The 21,820-nt window shown below is 32.5% G+C and overlaps 2 protein-coding genes across 7 annotated transcripts; one reads left to right on the top strand and one right to left on the bottom strand.

Moving 5' to 3' along the window:
* Positions 1-333: 333 nt before the first annotated feature.
* LOC129799445 (E3 ubiquitin-protein ligase ariadne-1) lies at positions 334-11,041 on the bottom strand. Of its 4 annotated transcripts, none has more exons than XM_055843319.1 (7): positions 10,872-11,041; positions 6,758-7,006; positions 6,463-6,675; positions 6,175-6,390; positions 5,535-6,092; positions 5,225-5,451; positions 334-1,417 (listed from the first exon to the last, which is right to left on the bottom strand). In XM_055843319.1, exons 2-7 carry the CDS (start codon positions 6,965-6,967, stop codon positions 1,336-1,338), a joined length of 1,506 nt encoding a protein of 501 aa, XP_055699294.1. In that variant the 5' UTR covers positions 6,968-7,006; positions 10,872-11,041; the 3' UTR covers positions 334-1,335. The 4 variants fall into 4 exon arrangements, with proteins under 4 accessions (XP_055699294.1, XP_055699292.1, XP_055699293.1 ...); XM_055843317.1 differs by lacking the exon at positions 10,872-11,041 and adding an exon at positions 7,142-7,261; XM_055843318.1 differs by lacking the exon at positions 10,872-11,041 and adding an exon at positions 7,182-7,215.
* A 3,589-nt stretch (positions 11,042-14,630) lies between these two features.
* LOC129799444 (uncharacterized) lies at positions 14,631-20,059 on the top strand. 3 transcript variants are annotated; one of them, XM_055843316.1, is made up of 5 exons: positions 14,631-15,335; positions 18,142-18,375; positions 18,442-19,019; positions 19,176-19,733; positions 19,820-20,059. In XM_055843316.1, the coding sequence occupies exons 2-5, from the start codon at positions 18,165-18,167 to the stop codon at positions 20,024-20,026; spliced, it is 1,554 nt and encodes a 517-aa protein (XP_055699291.1). In that variant the 5' UTR covers positions 14,631-15,335; positions 18,142-18,164; the 3' UTR covers positions 20,027-20,059. The 3 variants fall into 3 exon arrangements, with proteins under 3 accessions (XP_055699291.1, XP_055699290.1, XP_055699289.1); XM_055843315.1 differs by having other exon boundaries at positions 14,632-15,335; positions 18,145-19,019; XM_055843314.1 differs by having other exon boundaries at positions 14,632-15,335; positions 18,142-19,019.
* Positions 20,060-21,820: the final 1,761 nt, after the last annotated feature.

The following is a 21,820-nucleotide window of genomic DNA, read 5'->3' as shown; positions in this document are numbered from 1 at the left end:
TTTTTGCATTCAATTGGATTCTAGGGAAAAAGTATGGCGCAGAAGTTATGGAATTAACTTAAAATTACAAGCTCCATCAATTATCTACCTTTTAATCATTTGATTTCACAACGTCACAGTACACAAAAGTACTATTTGTAATGAGAATATTAAAACTTCCGGCACAATTTTCAGACGTACGCGTATTCTTTTGGCCACAAAAAATTAGCAATTTGTCTGATTGGCATTGGAGTAGACGTGGATGTCGCTGACAGGCTGAATTGAGAAGAGCTTTTTCGGGGCTTCCGTGAAATGGAAAAAAGATATTAAGGTTTTAAATAAAATTCTCTAATATTTGTGAAAAATAAACAGTGTATTATTGTACTAAATTTAATACACAATTAGCTTTTTAAATAAATTGAAATCTCTCATTAAATCATCTTGTTTGGTTACATTCAATGCATAATTTCGGTTAAGATTTACTGCCTTTCAACAATGTGATTTTTTCAATAATTTTTTTAAACATGCAAATTTATGTCTCTATTATCCTCGGCGTTATTCCTATATTCACTTCTAGCTTATCTTTAAATATAATATCGAGCATCTATATAGACAAGGGTAATTCTCAAAAGAATCGAATATATATGCAAAAAAATGTTCGGTATGAGGAAAACTTCATTTAAAACTGATTTTTAAATATATAGTAATTTTATATCATTATTGTTCATGTCTAACTTCAGTTCATGATTTCTTTTTGTTTATACTAAATGATATAGTAAATTAGTAGTGATTTTTAATTCAAGATATCCGGTAGGTAGTAATAGCATGTTTTTATAACAATTTGTTCAATTGAGTGAATATAAGTATGTAATACAAAAAAAATATAAGCAGACAATTTTTAAAAACAACAGCTTATCTTATTATCACTCATTTCTCTTTTTTCTTTTTTTTTCTCTTTTCTAAAACAATAATATAACGATTACATATTTTAACCTCTTTTTTTTTTAGTATAAAGCTGAAGAATTTTGGTGTCAAAATGTTCATGATCAAAAATGTAGCTTTATTTAATCAATGGATTTTTTTTAACTTCTATACTTAAGTGCATTTTCAGTTTAAAATTCCAATTTGAAAGTTGCAAGTTTTTGAATCTGTTTATTGTGTTTACTCAATTCTGGTGTTAATAGTTCAAATATATATATATATAATTTTTTTATATTACGGCACAAATCTAAAAAAAAGAATAATAGTATTTTTTACAGATTTTCTTGTAGATTTCTTCGCCACCATTTTATTAGAACCACCTTAAATTTCACTAGCAATTTTATGTTAAAATATCCTCTTAACACAAAAATTAATTTATTCTGTATAGTCCCACCAGTCCTTTTCATACCCCTCATGGACATGATCCAAAAGAACTTTGCGTCGTTTTTCGCAGTACCTATCAAAAAGAGATTAAGATTATTCAAAATTTAACATGAATAATTCTAATTAAAATAATTTAAAAATATTTGATATCTTTTTCATTTAAAAAACAATAATGTAAAATGGGAGAGATTTTTAGACTTTTCACCTTCTGATCCGCGTAGGTGAAAATGACTAGGGTGATGAAAAGCATGTAAATTCTGAATCGAATTTTTATTAAATTCTAATAATGTGAAAAGAGTTTGCGAACTTATGTATTTCTTAAAATATCAAAAAAGTAATAGCTAATGAAGAACTGTCCTATCATGGAATTATAAAATTTATATTTTGTTAATATTCAAAATTGTGCACTAAAAGCTATCTAGCAATGAATAATTCATCATCCTTGCCTATATAATACAAGAATTACAAGTTCGTTAGATTTAAGGAGTAAAATCTACAAAATATAATATTAAAGGAGAAGTCTGAACTGCAAGGACAATCTGAGACCATACAAAATAATCAAAAGTGGCCTCGTAGATGCAGGGACGAAAACAAAGGAGCGCCGAGCAGATTTGCAATCACTCGGGCAAAAATCTATCTAAAACTTCCAAGCCTGTTTTTATATTAAGCTTCTAATTTATACGACTTCGTTGAATTGACGGGAAAGAAACCAAAATACTTTATGAACAGTATTGAAATAAATTACGACTAATTCTTTTCAGGATTCAATTTTTATCAAGTTCATTCTATTGGAATGTTGGATTAAATATTTCATACTAAAATATGAATTTTCTTAAATCAACACTAAACATGGTTTAACTATGAAACTTAATTATGAACATTGAACATTTTGAGATTATTTCTTTCACATAAGGTTTACGAGTTGTACATTTACCGCCAATTAGAGAGTGCTATTTTTCGTCAAAAAAAAAATCGCGAACAACAGTTAATTTTTGACCTCGTAATTCAGGAAGGGTAAAGCGTAATTAACTGGATAAAGTGAGATACAGCTTCACGTTTTTTTTATTATACTGCCCATTATACTGCCTATATATAAGATTAAAAATTACGTTGTCGTTCGACCCATGAGAATATTTGTTTCAAGACAAAAAGAAAAAAATATCAAGTTAACGTTTTATATCTCATGAAATGCGGGTGCATCCGAAGAGCATTATGTTCAGAGGGTAATTTTTGGGTCTTCACACACAAAAAAAATGATAGAATTGACAGACGGTAGAATTAGTTAACACTAATTTTACCGAATTCTACCAAACGAATTTGGACAAAGTTTAATTTATTTAACAGATTTCGTATAAGATTAATGCATTTTTGCTTGGTTAATATACTTCGCAGAGACCAAGTGGCAGCCGCTGCTATTGCTCGGATTTTATAAATTATTTTGATATTTTTACTTATATTTTAAAATTTGAAGTCAATTCTTTTCTGGTGTCTAAATCAGAAATTTCATCACCTTGGTCTCTGCATCTGAATATTTCTAACCATTCGATGTTTTCATCTTCATATAGAACCATAGAATGCTTTTTCATCGAACATTTCACGATCTTAGTAAATTCACTGAATTTTCATTATCTTTCTTCGCAATAATTTTCAATAACACTTTCAAATTGTTCTTTTTACGCTCTTACACATTAATGATCAAGAAGATTACATCTGCAAAAAGTCGAACTCTTATTTAAAATGCATATGGCAACAACTACTACTTGGTCCTTCCGAGAGTAGTTTTTTGTTTTTGCAATATTTTAATATTAATATTTAATTTTTTTTATTAAAAATTATATAACGAAAAAATAGCCAGATAAATTCTGCATGCATTCAATAAGGCTTCCAGGCGCATTGGTATATTCTTCATTATAAAAAGAAATTGAAAACTAAATTTTCAGCGGCTGCCAGCCACTAGGGTTTCTTCTATAGTGTTAAAAAGACTATTTTATGCTGCTATAACATAAACTTAAAATTGTTCAAAACACTGACACCATAAAGGAATTTTCGTTGTGTATGGGGAAATGGGGCACCTTTGAATTAGGGTAACTTTAAATTTTTTTTCTATTTTTAAATGACACTGGACCTTATGATATAATATAGGCCTGTAAACTATTTATGAAATTATTAAGTCCCTATTAAGTATCTGAGGCTGAAATATGGGCCTTAACTACCACTAAAATACATCTGAAAATAAAAGAAATTGATGGTTTTCTTCTTGAGATATTTATACTCTCAAAAGAGTAGTTTTTTAAAGTGAAGGAGTAGAGAGTGAGAATAACATACATATATTTGCTGGATCCCTTCGGGTGACTTTTGAGGAAGGTGTTAAAATATTCCAAAAAGTTAATTAGAAGAAATTCTTCATTTCTCTCCACGTTGTTACTATGATTAAGAAGGATGTGTGGAGCGTCTTTGGAAAGTACGAATGAAATGTCCGCTAGAACAAGCTTTAACTCTTTCCGGACCACAACATATCCAGCGAACGAATTTCAGTAAAACTCACTTTATTGTAAGTCTTAGTGGTCAAATATGATACTTATGTAGAGAAAGAATTTTCTCCGCCTCTGGGAAATTGGAAAACTCATGGGAACTCTCGTCCCCAAAAGAACGAAAAGGAGACAAACTTGGACAAACTTCAATTTTCCAAAAGCCAATAATATCAATTTTGTGAATTATTTTTGCGTGTCAAATGACTCCTTTACAATGTTGATCACTAAAACAAGACGAATTATTAATCAGTATCTTGTGGGATGTCCAGGAAGTGCTAAAAAGGACACCCAGCTCCTGCTTGCCAACAGATTCCTCAAAATATTTCACACAATAACACTTTAACACACATTTCTCTCAACACGATGTTATTGCAGACACATTAAGCTTTCTTAAGAGCCAAAAAAACACTTCCTGGACAATCAGAATGCCCCAAAATCCGGAAGAATCGGAAAAACTTCTCTGAAAGCAATCTCCCTCGCTGCCAAATGTCAAAATTGTCGGCCATATTGGCAAAAATTTCGCTCCCGCTTGGAATTTTCTTACAAGGTAAGAAAACATTTGACCTCTAGTTTTTTGGGGACGAGAGTACCCATAAAGTTTGAACAAGTTTTTTGAAAATTTAAGAAAAAACTTTTTCGAATTTATGCAATCTGTAATTGTTGGTTATCATACTTATTGGTCCCGAGAGGTTTTTCCTTATTCGGGTCTAGAAATATCAAAAAAGTCACAATATCTGAAAGGAAGCAGAAAATCGAAAATTCACGATTTTTGACCAAAAATATCTTAACTCAGGAGTTAATTGGGATCCTGCAAAAAATATCCTAGATTTGGACATCCTTATAGTTTCTAATCATCCACAAGAATCGGAATTTTATCGATTCTAAATAGTCTAAAAAAATTCTTTTTTCCATGGGTACCCAGGGCCCCAAGGGGACGAAAGAGTAACATGTCCAAGAAGTGGAAATCGCGTTGATTTAGTTTTTTGGGATTTCTGGTAGAAATGTATAGCAGAGAAGTAGACTATTGTTATAGGAGAGGTGTGAAGAAATTATAATAACGTTGAATCTCTTGGATCAACTTATGAAGGGAGGGGGAGGGGAAGATTCTCAGAATATTTCAGGTTGAATTCTTTATCAGTTAAGCTAGAAGTCAGTTTAGAAAATCCATATAATTTGATAGCGACAATATAACTTTTCAATATCTTGTGATATTAGAAAAAAAAATCAAAGAAAAAGTCAATTTGACAGGCTCGTTAGGTTTAGTGATAAGCAAAATTTTTATGTATTTTTTCATTGGTCATAAGAACCTCCTTTTAAAGGATTTAAAGTTATAAGTAAAAAGAACTCACCGATATTTATCCTGAACCTTTTGTTTTATATCAGCTAAATTTTCGGATGTTATATCACGTTCCAAATATTCAGAGAGCTTTTCAGTAGCTGTTTCCAGATCTTTTTGATTCTCCTCAAATATTTGGGATTGATTGTTCTTTCGTAAGTAGTATGCAAACACATAAGTGTACATCAATGTTTGTCGACATTGACACAGAATATCCACGGCTTTCTTCAAAAATTGAACCTAGAATAGTTAGATAAAACAAATTATGAAAAACAACAGTTTAGACAATATTGTCGTCTTCGTAATAATTTTTTTTTCTATACCTCGATCCATGACATATTGTGCTGCTGCATTTCCTCCATTTTCGCCTTGACCGATGCATAGAGTTTATTTTCGAATTTAAGTGATTGCATATGGTTCATGTAGCGATTGTAGTAATGCAAATATCTAGCGAGTGATGATCGTAATTTTTCCTGTGCATCGCGAGCCGCACGCGCTTCGTCCTCATCATATCTATTGCAGTTATACCATGAAGACCCATGGGGTTCCCATGAACCTAAACACACCCAGCAGAAATCGTGCTTGCAATTCTGATTTTTGCATATCATGTGATTGCATCCACCATCCTTTTCAATGGTCACATTACATTTTGGGCATTCTTTTGTGTTTGCCGCTATCCAATTAGATGTCTCGGAATCATCATCACATTTCTTAATCCATTTTTTCAGCAATCGACACTGAACTGGATCATGCCAATTTTCTCCACATTCAAAGCAAAATATATGCTTACACTTGCAACACACTGGTCTTGGATCAACATAATTCACTTTTATAGCATAGGTGCAATCAGCAGATGGACACCAGCGAAGAAGACGGTTGCACTACAAAAGATAAATTTTTTTAAACAGTATAACAGCAAATTCTCATCATACAAATTTGATATCTTTTGCCCTGGCATCTCACCTCTACAAAACTATTTGTGATTAAATGTTGATACTTGAGTTTCACACGTGAGTCTGATACAAGTCTCATAACAGTTTCATCGTCTACCAAAATATCACAACCATGCGCTGCACAGGCAATCGACTGACCTAATCCCTCCTCCATTATCTTCGTAGTAAGATATTCACCCCAGCATGTTGTACAGAAACGATGCCCACACTCCAAGCCAGTCATCATCTATCAATATACAAGAAATTGTCAATTAAAAAAAAATCTCATTTTTCAAATTTTGAAATTCGTAAAACTTACACTTGGAGGAAATTGTGAGAAACACACTTCGCATTCTTCAGTTCCAGATCGCTTCACCTTTGGTTTGTTGATTGTGTTGGGCTTGTTGAATGGATTTATTACATGAGCATCCCGGAAGAATTTCTCTTGGTCGCCATCATAGTACCGTTCCATCAGCTTTTCCTTGTCCCACTTAAAGTGATTGAGAAGAATGCGAGTCGTCGTTCCGGGAATCTGCCAAATTTACCAAAAAAAAAAAGTTAATTTCCACCATAAATTGCTATAAATAAGTAAACATTATTCACAAATACCTCACCTCTACAACTGTATTAACATCTCTAATGCAGTCCACCATGTGCTGGACTATTTCCTCAGTTGTTAGCACTTCGTATGGATATTCATCTTGCTCAGATTGTCTATCCTTAGAGCTATTCATGTCTACTTCCATAGCAAAATCATCGTCCCCACTCGATACATTTCCTGAATCAACATTCTCATTGTCGAAAGATTCTTCGTCAGAGTCCATCTCCAGAATTTCTCAGCAGAGGTGATAAATTTTTAAAATCTATAAAGAATAAATATAGCCAAATATTTATAAGTAACAGAAAACAAAAAAAAAACTAATTAAATATTCTATAATTCAGAATATTTTATAACACTCTTTAATGATTGTTTAGCTCTCTCATCTAATTTGTAGTACGATTTTTGTTTTGAAGAAAAAATAGTAAATTTTTGTCTACTTGATTTGTCTGATGTCACAAAATTCGCTCATATTTGACAATACAGTAGACTCTCTCAAATTCGGGCATATGGGACCGAAATGTCAGCTGAATTAGACAGAAATTCGGGCGACAAAGTTTTTGAAATGCAACGATTTTTTATTCATGTGCATATAGATATTGAGTTTACACACTCATATATAACGTAAATTGCATGAAAATCCCTCAATAATGCAAAATCACATCAAAACTAATACAAACCATGCCAAATTTGAGCATATTTGATTCATTTGATAATCATAATCAAACTTGAAAAATGACAACAAACTGTTTTCAAATCTAACTGCTGCCCGAATTAAAAAGTAGCCCGATCTTAAAAGAGCCGAATTTGCGAGAGTTTACTGTAATATGTGAGCGAGAACCCAGCCGACCAATCTTTCTATATCATTATGCTGTTAGGAAAGTGTAAGCATTACACAACTGTCGAGCTTAACTCTTTCGTCTCCATTGGGAATTTGGGACTCTGGGTACCCATGGAAAAAATATTTTTTTTAGACTACACTAGACTCTAGCTAATTTGGCTTTTTTAAGATCGGGCTACTTTTTAATTCGGACAGCGGTTACATTTGAAAAAAAGTTTGTTGTTATTCTTGAAATTTGATTTGATCTTCAAATGAATCAAATATGCTCAAATTTGGCATGGTTTGTCTTAGTTTTGATGTGATTTTGCATTATTGAGCGATTTTCATGCAATTTATGTTATATATGAGTGTGTAAACACAATATCTATATGCCCGTCTAACACACAGGGTAAGGGAGACCCAGCCTTGAGCCATTAATTAACACCCAGCTTTAGGCACTATTTTGGCCCACATCGGCAAGATTCGAGTGGTAGGCACAAATTAAGGACTGAATCTTGCCACGTATATCAATGGCGGTGGAATGAAACTGTCAATTTCACATCCTGATTTCACCTTCAAGTCTTATATAAATGATAGAAGCTACAAAGATAGGGATATGTTTTATTTAACCAAGATGAACGATTTAACAATTTAGAAAAGCAAAAACTATTCTGAAAAAAATTGTCTCCTAAAAAATACTCACGAAAGGAAATAAAAACACGTATTTCAACATTGGAAATTTGTTTATTATTTACCACGACACTTTTTTCTAGACAAAACGCACCCACGCACATTTACTATTATTAAAATAAAAACACTAAAATCACTGAGAATCCTTGCGAGAATTTTAAAAACAAATAAAATGATTGGAAAATATTCCATCTTGTCACTGACAGCTGAGCAACAAGGCCGGCAACATAATTTTCGTAGTTGCGCTGCTCGCCACCATGAACGCAAAACAGTGTCCTTCATATCGCTCCTTGGAAATTACAAGGGGCTAACTCACTTTTTGGCGATTTTGAGGTTTTAATGCACTCAGACAGAGAATTTAATAAAATTTCAGATGATATGAGTCAATAAATTTCGTTATTAGAAAAGTTTTTCAAAATTTTACTCTTTATGATTGCTTGCGAGGATTTGTTTGAAGTCAAAGGGCACAAAATAGATTTATCGTTCAAATTTTTGTGAAACAAGGAAATAACTCAAGCAAGTTGATCCCGTGTCATTCTAATTTCATGAAAATTTGCGCATCATTTAGAATGACAAAGAGCTAACTCATTAAAAAACATATTTTGAAAGGTAAAAATATGTATGTTTCGATGTTTATAATAATACTCATACAAATAGAAAAGAATTAAATTGTTTTTATTAACATACTTAATTGAGATAATTATTTATACAAAGTTGAATCTTTCATGCTGTCTCCTGAAAAATGGCTCAGATTGAGTTGGCCCCTTGTAATTTCCAAGGAGCGACATATATTTAGTAAGGGGTATTTTGTATGGGAGCTTCTTAAAAGTATGGTATGAAAGATAGGGGTTAATTGAGGCTATAATCTACGCTTACTTGGCCAGACGGGTGGACATGAATAAAAAATCGTTGCATTTCAAAAAGTTTGTCGCCCGAATTTCTGTCTAATTCGGCTGACATTTCGGCCCCATATGACCGAATTTGAGAGAGTCTACTGTATTTAGAATCGATAAAATTCCGATTCTTGTGGATGATTACAAACTATCCAATGGATGTCCAAATCTAGGATATTTTTTTGCAGGATCCCAATTAACTCCTGAGCTAAGATATTCTTGGTCAAAAATCGTGAATTTTCGATTTTCTGCTTCCTTTCAGATATTGTGACTTTTTTCGTATTTCTAGACCCGAATAAGGAAAAACCTCTCGGGGCCAATAAGTATGATAACGATAACTAACAATTACAGATTACATAAATTCGAAAAACAATTTTTTCTTAAATTTTCAAAAAACTTGTTCAAACTTTATGGGTACTCTCGTCCCCAAAAATCTAGAGGTCAAATTTAAGGTTATCCCGCCAATGCCCGCCATTTGCTTTTTGACACCAACCGTGCAACAAAATTCCAAGCGGGAGCGAAATTTTTGCCAATATGGCCGATAATTTTGACATTTGGCAACGAGGGAGATTGCTTTCAAGGAAGTTTTTCCGATTCTTCCAGATTTTGCGGCATTCTGATTGTCCAGGAAGTGTTTTTTTGGCTCTTGAGAAAGCTTAATGTGTCTACAATAACATCGTGTTGAAAGAAATGTCTTTTAAAGGGTTATGTGTAAAATATTTTGAGGAATCTGTTTACAAGCAGGAGCTGGGTGTCTTTTTTAGCACTTCCTGGACATCCCTCAAGATACTGGTCAATAATTCACCTTGTTTAGTTATCAACATCGTACAGGAGTCCTTTGACACGCACAAATAGTTTACAAAATCGATAATACTGGCCTTGGGAAAATTGAAGTTTGTATCCTTTGCATTCTTTTGGGGACGAGAGTACCCATGAGTTTTCTAATTTCCCAGAGGAGGAAAAAATCCTTTCTCTGTAGAAGTATCATATTTGACCACTAAGAGTTACAATTAAGTGACTTTTACTGAAATTCGTTCGCTGGATATGTTGTGGTCCGGAAAGAGTTAATCATGGTAAGGTCTTAGGCAATATGCCTATTTTGACCGCGTGCCCAATAAAAATAAATAATCACTGAATAATAAATAAATAAATAAAACATACTCCGTACACATAAACACTTCTTTGAGTGAATTGCCTATGGTAATCGGCTTCATTAAGGAGTGGTTTAAAAGGTTATCCCTGTCATCGAGGACTGGTGTAAATTTGGTAATCGTCAGAAAATTATTTATAGTACGATTTTCAATTTTAACGAAAAAACCATACTTATTACCCTTATTACCTTACTTTTACAATTTTGATGGCTTTATTATAACGTATAATATTTTTAACTTTTATTTGTAAGTCCATATATATTTATATATATATGTATTTGAACATGGTGGCCACTGGGATTTTTTTCCCACATCGTTTGTTTGGGTTCAAATACTCTGTTATCTTTTTTACAATAAATTATTCTCCCAATCTTTATATCTTTAACAAATCAATTATGTTGTTGAAATCATACAAAAGAAGCAGGAAATAGTTAGAATTACTCCCAAAAACACAAGACTGACCATTTTTCTTTGCGATTATATGGCTGCACTTTTCCATCTTTCTTTGGCACTCATATAAATGACGCATTTTTCCTTGAGACTATTTATCGGAATAAAAAGGTACACAAAACTTACGTTTAACTGGATAATCCTCCAAATATAAGATTTTTAATGTAAGACCTAAATTTTGGTATTTAGTGAACTTTATTTGGAAAATTTGGCAAAAACACTGAACAAAAAACACTGTGACCTACGAAAATTGACAAGCGATTATGTGACGTGCCGTACACCAGCGCCAGAATTTTATTCGAAATGCGGCAAATAATGGCAATCAATTTCGATTATATCATTTCAAATAATTAACAGATTTTATTTAGAATTTGCTATAATATCGTGTATTGTATTGTATATGTGCAATATATAAATAAATTAAAACAAATATTGGATTGTATTTTTAATGCCAAACTGTCTGAAAAGTCTTCATCACGGGAAAAAATACTGTAAGCACAAAATAATCAATTTTCTGTAATTCGCTCTCTGCAGCTAATTTTAGATAATGGCATAAAATAATTATCGCTGCATTCATTTTACTAAAACAAATAGATTACAAATATTTTTTTTATTAATAAAAATATTATAAGAAAATTATTATTTTTTCTTTATTCTGATAATCTTTTGCAATCCTTTTGTTTTCTTTTCTTTTAATGTAAATCTTGTAGGGGGCGTGACCTAAATACAGTAAAATTCTTCAAATACGAACATTTGTGGAGTATAGATGACATTTTTTTAAGTCAACAATATTTTCAAAAATGTAACGGAATTCATATGAAAAGCACTTACCCTTAAATCTAGAAAAATGTTGAAGTTATTGGCCTCTACACACGAGAGAATTTTATATCCATATTTGACAGTCTTTCCTACACCAAGCGTAGGTAATTTGTTCAGTAAATCAAAATTACAAGGTATTCCGACCATTGCAATATATAGGAATTTCAGAAGGGAATGGTCATCAGGTCATCTGAATTCAGAATATTATATTATGCCACATATGATAATGAATGAAAGGCAGATTTTTGCGTAGGGCTGCATTATGGCATGGTAAAAAATAAATTTCAGGACTTCTTACAATGATTTGCCGAAATCTGTAGGGGAATTCTGTAATAGTTATGACAATGTCATATGACAAATTTTAAAATTGTTATATGAAAAATTAATTGAAAATCAGATTCATATCAGTTACTAAGAGCTTCATATAGCTCTTTGCAGTGACCATTCGGTACTCACTGGCCTTTAATGTTGTCCTGTTTCTGAATATATCACGAAAATTTGTCATATGACATTGCCATATCGTTTCAGAATTCCCCTACTGGAGTAATTTGTACTAAAATAAACTATATCTGGCTATATTATAGCTTTAATCGAATTAAATTTATTATTATTATTATTAGGTATTATTTTTAATAAAATACTCTTATTTTCAAGCAATGATTACATAATTACTTCGTAAATAATTTTATGGAAAACAGGAGGGTTATTATGTTTAGTATTTAAATGCTTTCTAGTCTAATATGTTAAAAAGTCCTAAAAAAAAAATATTTACAATTTATCGCTTTCGTGCAATGCTTGACATCTTGGGCCACAAAATTATTCTTTGATTGTAATAAATTTTAGAAATTATAACAAGAGTTTAATTTTGTATGTGATTCACCGAGTAAAGTTTTATTAATGTTGTATTGAATTTGAACGTTGTTTTTTTTTCAAAAGTGAATGATATATATTTATATATAAGTAGTTTAACACGATAAAGAATAGAGGGCATCTCAATTACATGGTTTGTGTATGTTATTATAGTGGTAGTCAATTTTACATTATTTTCATTCGTCTCACTCAGTGTATAGCATCCCAACGCATCAAATTTTGTATGAAAGCGAGGAGCCTTCCACGAGACTATTTTTGTGACCTGTTCAATCATGTTATATTACTACACATGGCCTTATAGAAAGTTACTACAAAGTATTTTTTTAACACTTGTTTTACAATATAGATCTTTTGAGAGGCAACAATATTAATCTTGCTCAATATTTCACAATTTTTCCTAGAATTTTTAATTACAATAATACAATACGAGATTTGAGAAGACAACCGTTATTTTCTGTTGTAATAAATTGACCATATACCATAATTTGCTTTCACACCATATCAATGTGTTGGTTTGGTATGCAAAGCATTAAATTTTATTTTATTAAAATACTTTGTAGATTTTTATGAGCAATTTTATGTACATAATACATGTAATGCAGAGAAATATATAGAGCCAAATGCGATAGCATGTTACATACACACTATACATACTTTTGCTATACTGTAATGGTATGTTTTATCGATTTCATGTTTCATATTAGAGAACCTCGTTCACCAACAAATACAATTGCATTTTACATACATTTGCAAAACATTTTAGTATTTTACAGAACTTTTATCAAAAACGAGTGCAAAAATATTTATATAATTTTTTTAAATTATTATCCCGCTTTTCTATTATATGCAATATTACACCCCGATTGAGATTCAAGTTCTATTTTTGTGAATGTTCGTATTGCTGTAATATGCTATGCAACAATACATAAGGAGGTATTTTAAATCATGCTCTTATAAGACGTAAAGGAGGTTAAAAGGATGCCATTCTTTAGAAATGTAATATAAGAATTAAAGTGTTTTAATTTACGAACCTCATTCTTAAATTCTTATTCAACCCAAGCTATTATACTACTTTATGGAAAAATAAATTCCATAAATTGTTATGATCATGAAGTTTAAGTTTGTCCATTTTTTATGTAACTTTTATGCATAAGCTTGTATATAATTTTCTATTGTCCTTGTATTGAAGATCATTTCAAAAGTCCTCCTCACACAAATCGTATTTCATATATGTATGTATTGCTTAACCTCCGATGTGTTTTTTATTTACTTTTTTCTCCCCTCAAAAAAGAGAGAGCGCTCTGTCATCGTTTTCCTTGAAGCAATACAGACGGGCCCCGATTAAGTGTTCAATCTAGTATTTTTGGCGGTTTGGCGTGTACATATATATGCAATGTATAGTTAGCTGAATGTACGAATGTACATATTAGAAATTTTAAGTCTGCTTTTCCTCCAAAATAACTTTGAAGGAATGGCTTATTAGACTATGCTATCAATATTTCCAATTTCCATTTTTATTTTTCGTTAGACAAGCAAATGACACATATACTATATATTTTTCATTTCATTGAAAAAATCGTATAAATGAATAAAAATCGAATACTTCGTGCTTTGACCTAATATGAGAATTGAAATTTGATGATTTTCATGTTTCTACGCTATTGCAGCAGGCCCCATTTTAGTGTAGAATACGAGTGGGGTAAGATACTGAATAAAAAAAAAGAATGCGCGAGTTAATTTCAACAATTTTACTCTATTAAGATTTTTTTATTAACATATTTCTAACCTGTTTCAATTTCGTTGTCATATTTACAAATTCAGAAAATACGCAAATATGCACTATCATGTAAAAAACTTATGCATGTGTGTGACATAAACTAAATTTACAGGAGAACTTTTGCTTAAGAGCTTTATTTTTTTCCATACATAATGTATGCAGTAATTTAAGAAAAAAAAAACTTAAATAAAGGTATTGGTGTTGGAAACATAGGAGTCGTGTGTGAGAAACATGCTACACAAAATCTGGTAGTCTCTACCCAGGCCACATTCAACGTCTTAACTTTGAAACGATTGCGTAGCTTTTTTTCAAACCTAATGCTGCTTGCTGATTGGCTAGTCAGTTGCACAAACGGGACAGCCATTTTGATTGTGGCGTGTATGTACACGGGTTTCCGAGTGGTATTGAGTGTCCGAATATGTGTGTATGGCTAGTAATATTTGTGAAGTGGAAGTAGAGAAAGAGCATAGGGAATCAGTGAGAAAACCATAACGCTTTGTATATAGAGTAAAAGTAAACGATAGAGGACTGGGTATCATGCCATGGGTAGCATGGGGGGAGGGTTGTAAGAAGTTTTTCACATACGAACTTCAACACTCACACATTACCAATCTCAAATACATATGATTGTGAGTCACATCGCGGCCAGAGGAAAATGGGAATGGTGAATTAAAACAGAGCCTGTGCAGAGACTAAAATTTGTGTGTGGTTGGGATATTTCCTACGGAGCTGCTGCTGTCTATTTGAATTTGGAGGCTATCAAATACGGTTCTCTCGGTGAACTTTTGGCTTTTCGCAGCAGTTTAGTGGGTGAACAAATTTACCTAAAAATTGCATGAATTGGATACACAGTGGTCTTATAGTGTATTTTTCTTCAGTGAATTGAGAAATATATTGGTCGTGAGAGTGCAAGTATCCCAAGAAGTGTATGAGACAATTGAGGAATTTTCAATTGTTGATGTGTCTTGTCGGTGCAGCATCTATGCTGTCGATATCATCAAATGATATCACCTTCTGCAAAGAAGATAATTAGAGAATATTAATGGAATTTATCACAAATATATGTTGGAGGAAATAATCGTGGTAGAATCTGAAGAGCTGGGATTGAGTTCCTTCAGAAACAGGTCAATATATAAATAATTTTCTTTAACTTTGTATTCCAAATTTTACATTAACTGTGCTTAATGAAGGAGTTGTTAATTTATAATGAAATTATCCAATTTCAGTGATAAATAATATAATTGCATAATATATAAATTTTTAACTGAAAACTACTAATTGCTGGTGAAGGATGTATAGTGTTCTCCTTTTAAAAGGTTTTCCTGCTAAATATTTTGACATTTAACAAAATAGAATTCACATTTAGAGGAATTTTATTTGCGAGTAGTGCAAAAGGAAAGAAAATTGAAGAAAAAATGAAGCCATAGCGACTACCACGGTCATGGAGAGCAGAACTATTTCTCTGGGCGTCCACATTCGACATGATGGCTCTGTAGTCGCTTACTTTTTATTAAATACACTGCTGTAAATATTTATACGTACAACTGTTTCTGCATGTTTGTCAAGTAGAATTTACATTGTTTTTAACTCGGATTCATAGTTTATATATAGTTTTTAAGGATAAGCTAATACATAAAATAATGAGAAAGATTTAAACATTAGTAAAAGAAAATTGAGCTTTCTATTAATATTTAGTTCTATGGAACGATCATGTGCCCAAACGGAAACGGTCACGCCGTCTCGCGTCAAATTCAAGAAAAATAATCACGAATTAAAATATTAGTTTAAAGATTTTCCATGCTTTCGATTTTCCATGCAATAATATTAATTGTCATGTCAATCCGCAGCAGATGTGTAATGGCCTCTACACACTGGAGAAACTTATGTCATATGTCCTTATTGAAGATTTTTTTTTCCAATACAAGCATTTGGCTTCTACACATTAGAGAAATTTATGTCCATATTTGATAATATTCTATGAACAAGTGTATGCAATTTGCTTCAATAAAGATATAAATTTCTCTAGTGTATTAAATAAAGAAATAAATTACACTTTTGATCGTATATTGGACTCACTAATAACGGAAAATAAATGGGGCCCCTTTAGAATTGGGCTTTTTATTCTATTTTTAAACTAGGAAAATGTTATATGAGAAGGCTCAGTACCATTTAAAAATAAGAGAAATAATCCCAATTTCAAAAGATGCGCCAAATCAAAGGCGCCTCATTTTCCCCGAATTGTGATTAATATTAAAAGATTTGAAGAACAACTGTGGTATCATCTCAAATGATTGAGTTTGGTGATAAAGTTGTCCAAATTCATATATTCCTAACACACATTAACTCTTATTTGTAAATATGTTTTTGAAATTTCAGTGAGAGTGAATTAAATTTACATAACTGTGGAGTCACTCTCTGGCATCGTTAAATAACCCCTCATAGGAATCCCATTTGAATTGGTACCAGTGGTGCCCTCCTCCGGCGGATCCGACTATTCGAGCACTTTGTCACTTAGGGGTAGTTTTTGTGAGAGAGCCCGATCATTCTCTCGGTGACCGTGCAAGGGTATAGAAGTGTAAAGTGATGAGGTAGAGAGCTTGACATTGTGTGCTCGGATAGTAGGATGCAAAGTCGCCTCCCTCATTACTAGATCGCGAGTGTTAATAAGAAATAGATTGTGGTCAGAGTGAAACCACAAACAGAAGTTATTGTGCTTTGGGCCGGCTTCAGATCTAAGACTAATGGTAGTTCCCATTAAGATGGATTTGTTGGTTACTGAGGATAAGCCAGAAACCTTTTCAGACCTAAATTGAGACGTAGTGCTTAGATTCTGACAACTTTGAAATCTGGCGGCCTGTCAAATGGCATTTTCCAAAAACAAAAACAATGTGCATTGTCAAAATTATTTCCCTCTCGAGTATGATGGAGTAATTTCATTTTGTGCTTTTTTTTATTTTAATTTGTAGTGCAAAGCATCATAAAACTCTACCCGAATACGTGTATAATTCTTTTTTCATCTCTTTACTGTAATGACTGATTTTATGTTTCACTGTGTCACTGCATGGGTGCGTGGTGCGTCATAATCGATAAGCCACTAACAAAGCACTAAACTTTTGTTTCAACGAGGACTTAGCTAAGGGCCTTGACAGACCTGAGGATAAACCGAGAGATGGCTTAGCGTAATAATGTACATTTCTATCTTTTTCCACTAAGTCGTCTCTCGGCTTGAGTCGTAAGTGTGTCTAGGGCATAAATCTCCAAAATTTAGGGCTTAGCCACAACCCGATCATTTCAGAGTATGACTTAAGCGCTAATTCTCAGCCATAAGTCTCTAGTCTGAAGCCCGTATTGGCCATTATACTTGCTGTTTCAACTTTACCTTACAACTTTTCTTTTACAAGTTTATGTAGAAGTTGTTTTATTTATATTTTTATTAAAATATTTACAATATTTAATAAAACAAAACGGTTGTGTATCAAAAATATCGATTTTTTCATGTGTAGAATATATAATATATATTTTTATTATTAAAAACGATCGTCTTAAAATATCTTCACGGTACTGTAAAATACTTTTTAAGCACAATCAGCAAGAATTTTATACGGTATATTTTTATGTAAACTGAAATTTATTTTATTAAATCAAGAATTAATTAATCGGATAAAAGATTAAAATTGAATATTGAGGTGTAATTTAATATTTCGGACAGAAAAAGGAAAAGCGTGATACAGATAAATCTTAATTTGTTGTTTTCTTCCCATAAACATGTGTGAGTGTATATATATATATATATATATATAATCAAAGCTACTTTATGTATTTTTTTGAGCATAAATGCTGAGAGCGAGAGAGAATAATAAAAGAATATGTTTATGAATAAAATGATTTCTGTGAAGTTTTTGAAATTACTTGTTGTGTGTGAAATTGCAGCAGCAGCAGCAACAGCAACTCAAATGTCCATGCCGTCAACATCGTCTGTAGCAGGAGGTCCGCCAGATACCAACCGACAGCTTTTTAGCGTAAAGCAAGAGAGACACGACGAAGCGGAGATTTTAGAATTGGCTGCCAAAATGATGGAGAGTCACAAGGCACAAATGACAAAAGCGGTCCAACAGCAAGCAATGCAACAGCAAATGCGTTCTGTCAATGTGATCAATAGCACAGGTCAGACGAATATATTGAATTATTTCCCAAGAAAAACCTCACAGCAAGGATCATCATTACAAGCAGCCGGAACAAGTTCATCAATTGTTCCAACTAGTACATCGGCGACATCGTCAACGGCAACTGCATCGAATGGTGCTTCAATTGCAAATGGGAAACAGCCAAATGGTGATACAGCATCGTCTGCAAGTCCTGATGGAAGTGGTGAGAAGAAGGCATGTGATGAGGAGAGTCAGAAAGGTCACTTTGGATGGCATACTTTTAACAAATCCATCTATATACCATATATCCTGAGATCTGGAGAAAAGTACTGCGCTGTGCGTATCGTGGAGAGCAAACTTCTCAACAAGTACTTGAACTATCTGCACCATGATATATACAGCTGCACATGCGTTCGCAGTTATTACATTACTGAGGCTGAGGGTCGACTTCTAAATGAGATCAATCATAAGCATAGCGAATCCCACTATGGACGGGAAATGTTCACCGTAAAAGATTTGGTAGTTCGACTGTCAGATGTAAGCAAATTTTGGACATTCCTTGATGTCTGCTACAAAAAGCTTCTTATGGGAAATAATGTGCAAGGACAGTCAGAGAAATGTGGATTTATCAGGATTAACAAAGAATCCGTAGTTCCTTATACCGTAAGTATGAACTTTCGTTTTTCAATATTTTACTAAATATTAACAAATTATTTGACTTTCTTATTATTCTGGATCTCTAATCTAAATAATTTAGAAATAATAGATTTCTTTGTGTATTAATTTATATATATATTTTTTTTTGTTGTACCTTTCCAGGTTCGTGATGGACAAAAGTTTGTTCCATTGTTTTATTTTGAAGGTGAGACGGAAAATCTTAAGTTGAAAGCTGACAATTTGTCGGGCTGGGATCTCTCCTATTTGAAATTTTGCTGTAAAGTTCAAGGCATTCGTAATGAATTATTTGCCAGTGACAAAGTCGCTGTGATCAGTTTAACTGACATCAAAAGTTACTTTCCCCCCGGCACACAGTTTGAGGATTATTGGCCAAATAAGGTGGTGGACACACAATTATTGGTGCAAAAGTCTAATACCAATAGTTCAGTACATTGGACCAGACAACCTACAGCGCCTCCACCAAAACCGTCCGTCAGTACTCAGCCGAAGTCTGTTCCAGCAAGAAAACAAGCAACATCTGTGTCCTATGGAAATACCGCCATGTCACCGGTCAACATGCAACAAAGACTGGCTGGCCAAATGGGAAGCACTAATACTCCAGTTGTATCTAATGTCTGGTCAAATTTGACGAGTGTCCCAGGTCTAAATCTCACACCTGGACAACAGGAACATGTTCTAAGGATGGCGCAAGCAGCTCAAGTATGTATCTTTGCTTAGGATTTTTTTTTTCTCATTTGTCGTGATATAAATGAAAAGATTATTATTATTATGTTATTTCATTTTAGCAAGCACAAACGCAAAGGGGATATCCAACTACAAGATCTCAGGTTCAAAATATTATGCAGCGGCAACCCTACAATGTGAACTTTCCACCAGCAGCAGCTGCAGCAGCAGCCATGTCAGCAATGAGTGGACTTTCATCCAGCTCAAATCAGGTGCCCCCACCTCTGATTAGAGGTGCGCAGCAAGCACCAACTAGTCATCATATGTAAGTAGCATCTTCAGTCATAATTTTAATAGTTTTTAAGTTTAATAAATTAAGTCCTAACGATCAAGGTTGCATGCCAATTATTTACACATTAAAAAAAAACACTACTTATGATGTATCCATAAGCCAGAATCGTATATGAATTTTTGGTTAATTTTTTGAATTTAGAAAATGTTGTTCGATAAATTATAAATTACCAGAATATCGACTTCTAAACAAGATATTTTCTCTTTTACACAAAATTAATAGAGATTTTTAATTATATTTTGTTATAGAACGAGAAGTATTGGATTATTAATTTGATAGAAAATATGCATTTAAGGCTATAGTGTTTTTTTGACAATTGAAAATTTTGTCGCAATGCTTATACGACCCTGGGTAATGGAATTCACAAATATAATAAAAATAAATTTCGTGAATGGAATCACTAAAAATGGTAAAAGGGTTGATTTTTAAAACTTTCTAAGGTAATGTGAAATTTACTTACGCAATATCGAATAAATCAAATGTTCTTAAAACTTTTTATATTTATTTTTCTTGTAATTTATAATTAGGTATAAGATGTGATTATATCACGGATTACTATATTCCTCTGGATAGTAGGTAGACATTTCTATGTCCCATAGTAGTGCAAACAAAGTGAATAAAAGTACGAATAAAGACGTCGTACCGTACCCTTGCTTCTTGATATTCTCGAGACTGAAAATCACTTAAATCCTACATTTTCATTCCTCAGCATCAAATCTCGCATCATTTCTGGGTGCACTTTTATTATTTGGTTTGTTTGCACTACTATGAAACATGAAAATCTCTACCTACTATCCAGGAATATAGTAATCCGTGGATATATTCATTATCACGTATGTTGTGGCTAATCCGATGCACCAAGTTTAATAACATTCACCTAAATAGATATTGTTATATCCTTTGCAGTGCAATATTACAAGTATACATCGCGTTATTTTTAAAGTGATTTGTAAAATAAAATATAACTAAAAACAAAGGAATTTACAAAGAATTGTTAGTCAGAGCAAGTTACACTCAAATCATTCACTTTTCTCCGGAGTGATTGACGATTCTCTGTACTTATACAATTAACTTGAACTAAAATTCGTAAAAAAAATCTCACAATAAAACAAAGGAATATTTTCAAATTTGACAATTACTATAAAATCCTAGTAGGAAAACCAGGGTCGAATTATCCAGGGGTAGAATAAGACTGTGAATTTTTCTCGTATCCCTTAAAATGTACATTGAGCGAAGTATTTTTTAATTAAAGTAGGAACACATTTCCATATTCCCAGAAATATTTATAAGTTTAATCCTATTATCCAACAATTTAGAAGCATTTTTATAAAATTGTAATTTTGATGTTACAGTCTTTTGCCCAATATTTGGTTTTCTAAGTTGTTAGTCAAGATCTCATAGTTTTACCTTGTTTCTGGTTTAATAAAGTTAATTAAAAGATATTGTTACTTGGATAATAATTATCTCCCTTTTTTATATAAGATGATAAACACTGAAACAGCCCTCGGGGCAGATGTAGCCACTCTTCCGTGGCGGGATAAAACTATTGATGATTTTTCACTAATATACATGGATAATTGTTAGATGAAAAAGTACCTACTATTAATATTCCAAGCAATATTGCCATTTGGATGAGCAATTTGTGAAATGGTTTTTTTTTGACGATGTTTGCATCAATTTTGCCTTAATTACAAGAATGTATTAAAAAAGTCAACTAAAGCCTTTTTCATTAGGTTTAAGTAACATATTTAGCATCAGTGGGCCCCAGTGT

The sequence above is a fragment of the Phlebotomus papatasi genome, chromosome 1, assembly GCF_024763615.1.
Source record: "Phlebotomus papatasi isolate M1 chromosome 1, Ppap_2.1, whole genome shotgun sequence".
NCBI classification, from domain to species: Eukaryota; Metazoa; Arthropoda; class Insecta; order Diptera; family Psychodidae; genus Phlebotomus; species Phlebotomus papatasi.
This window is presented reverse-complemented; position numbering and strand designations above follow the sequence as displayed.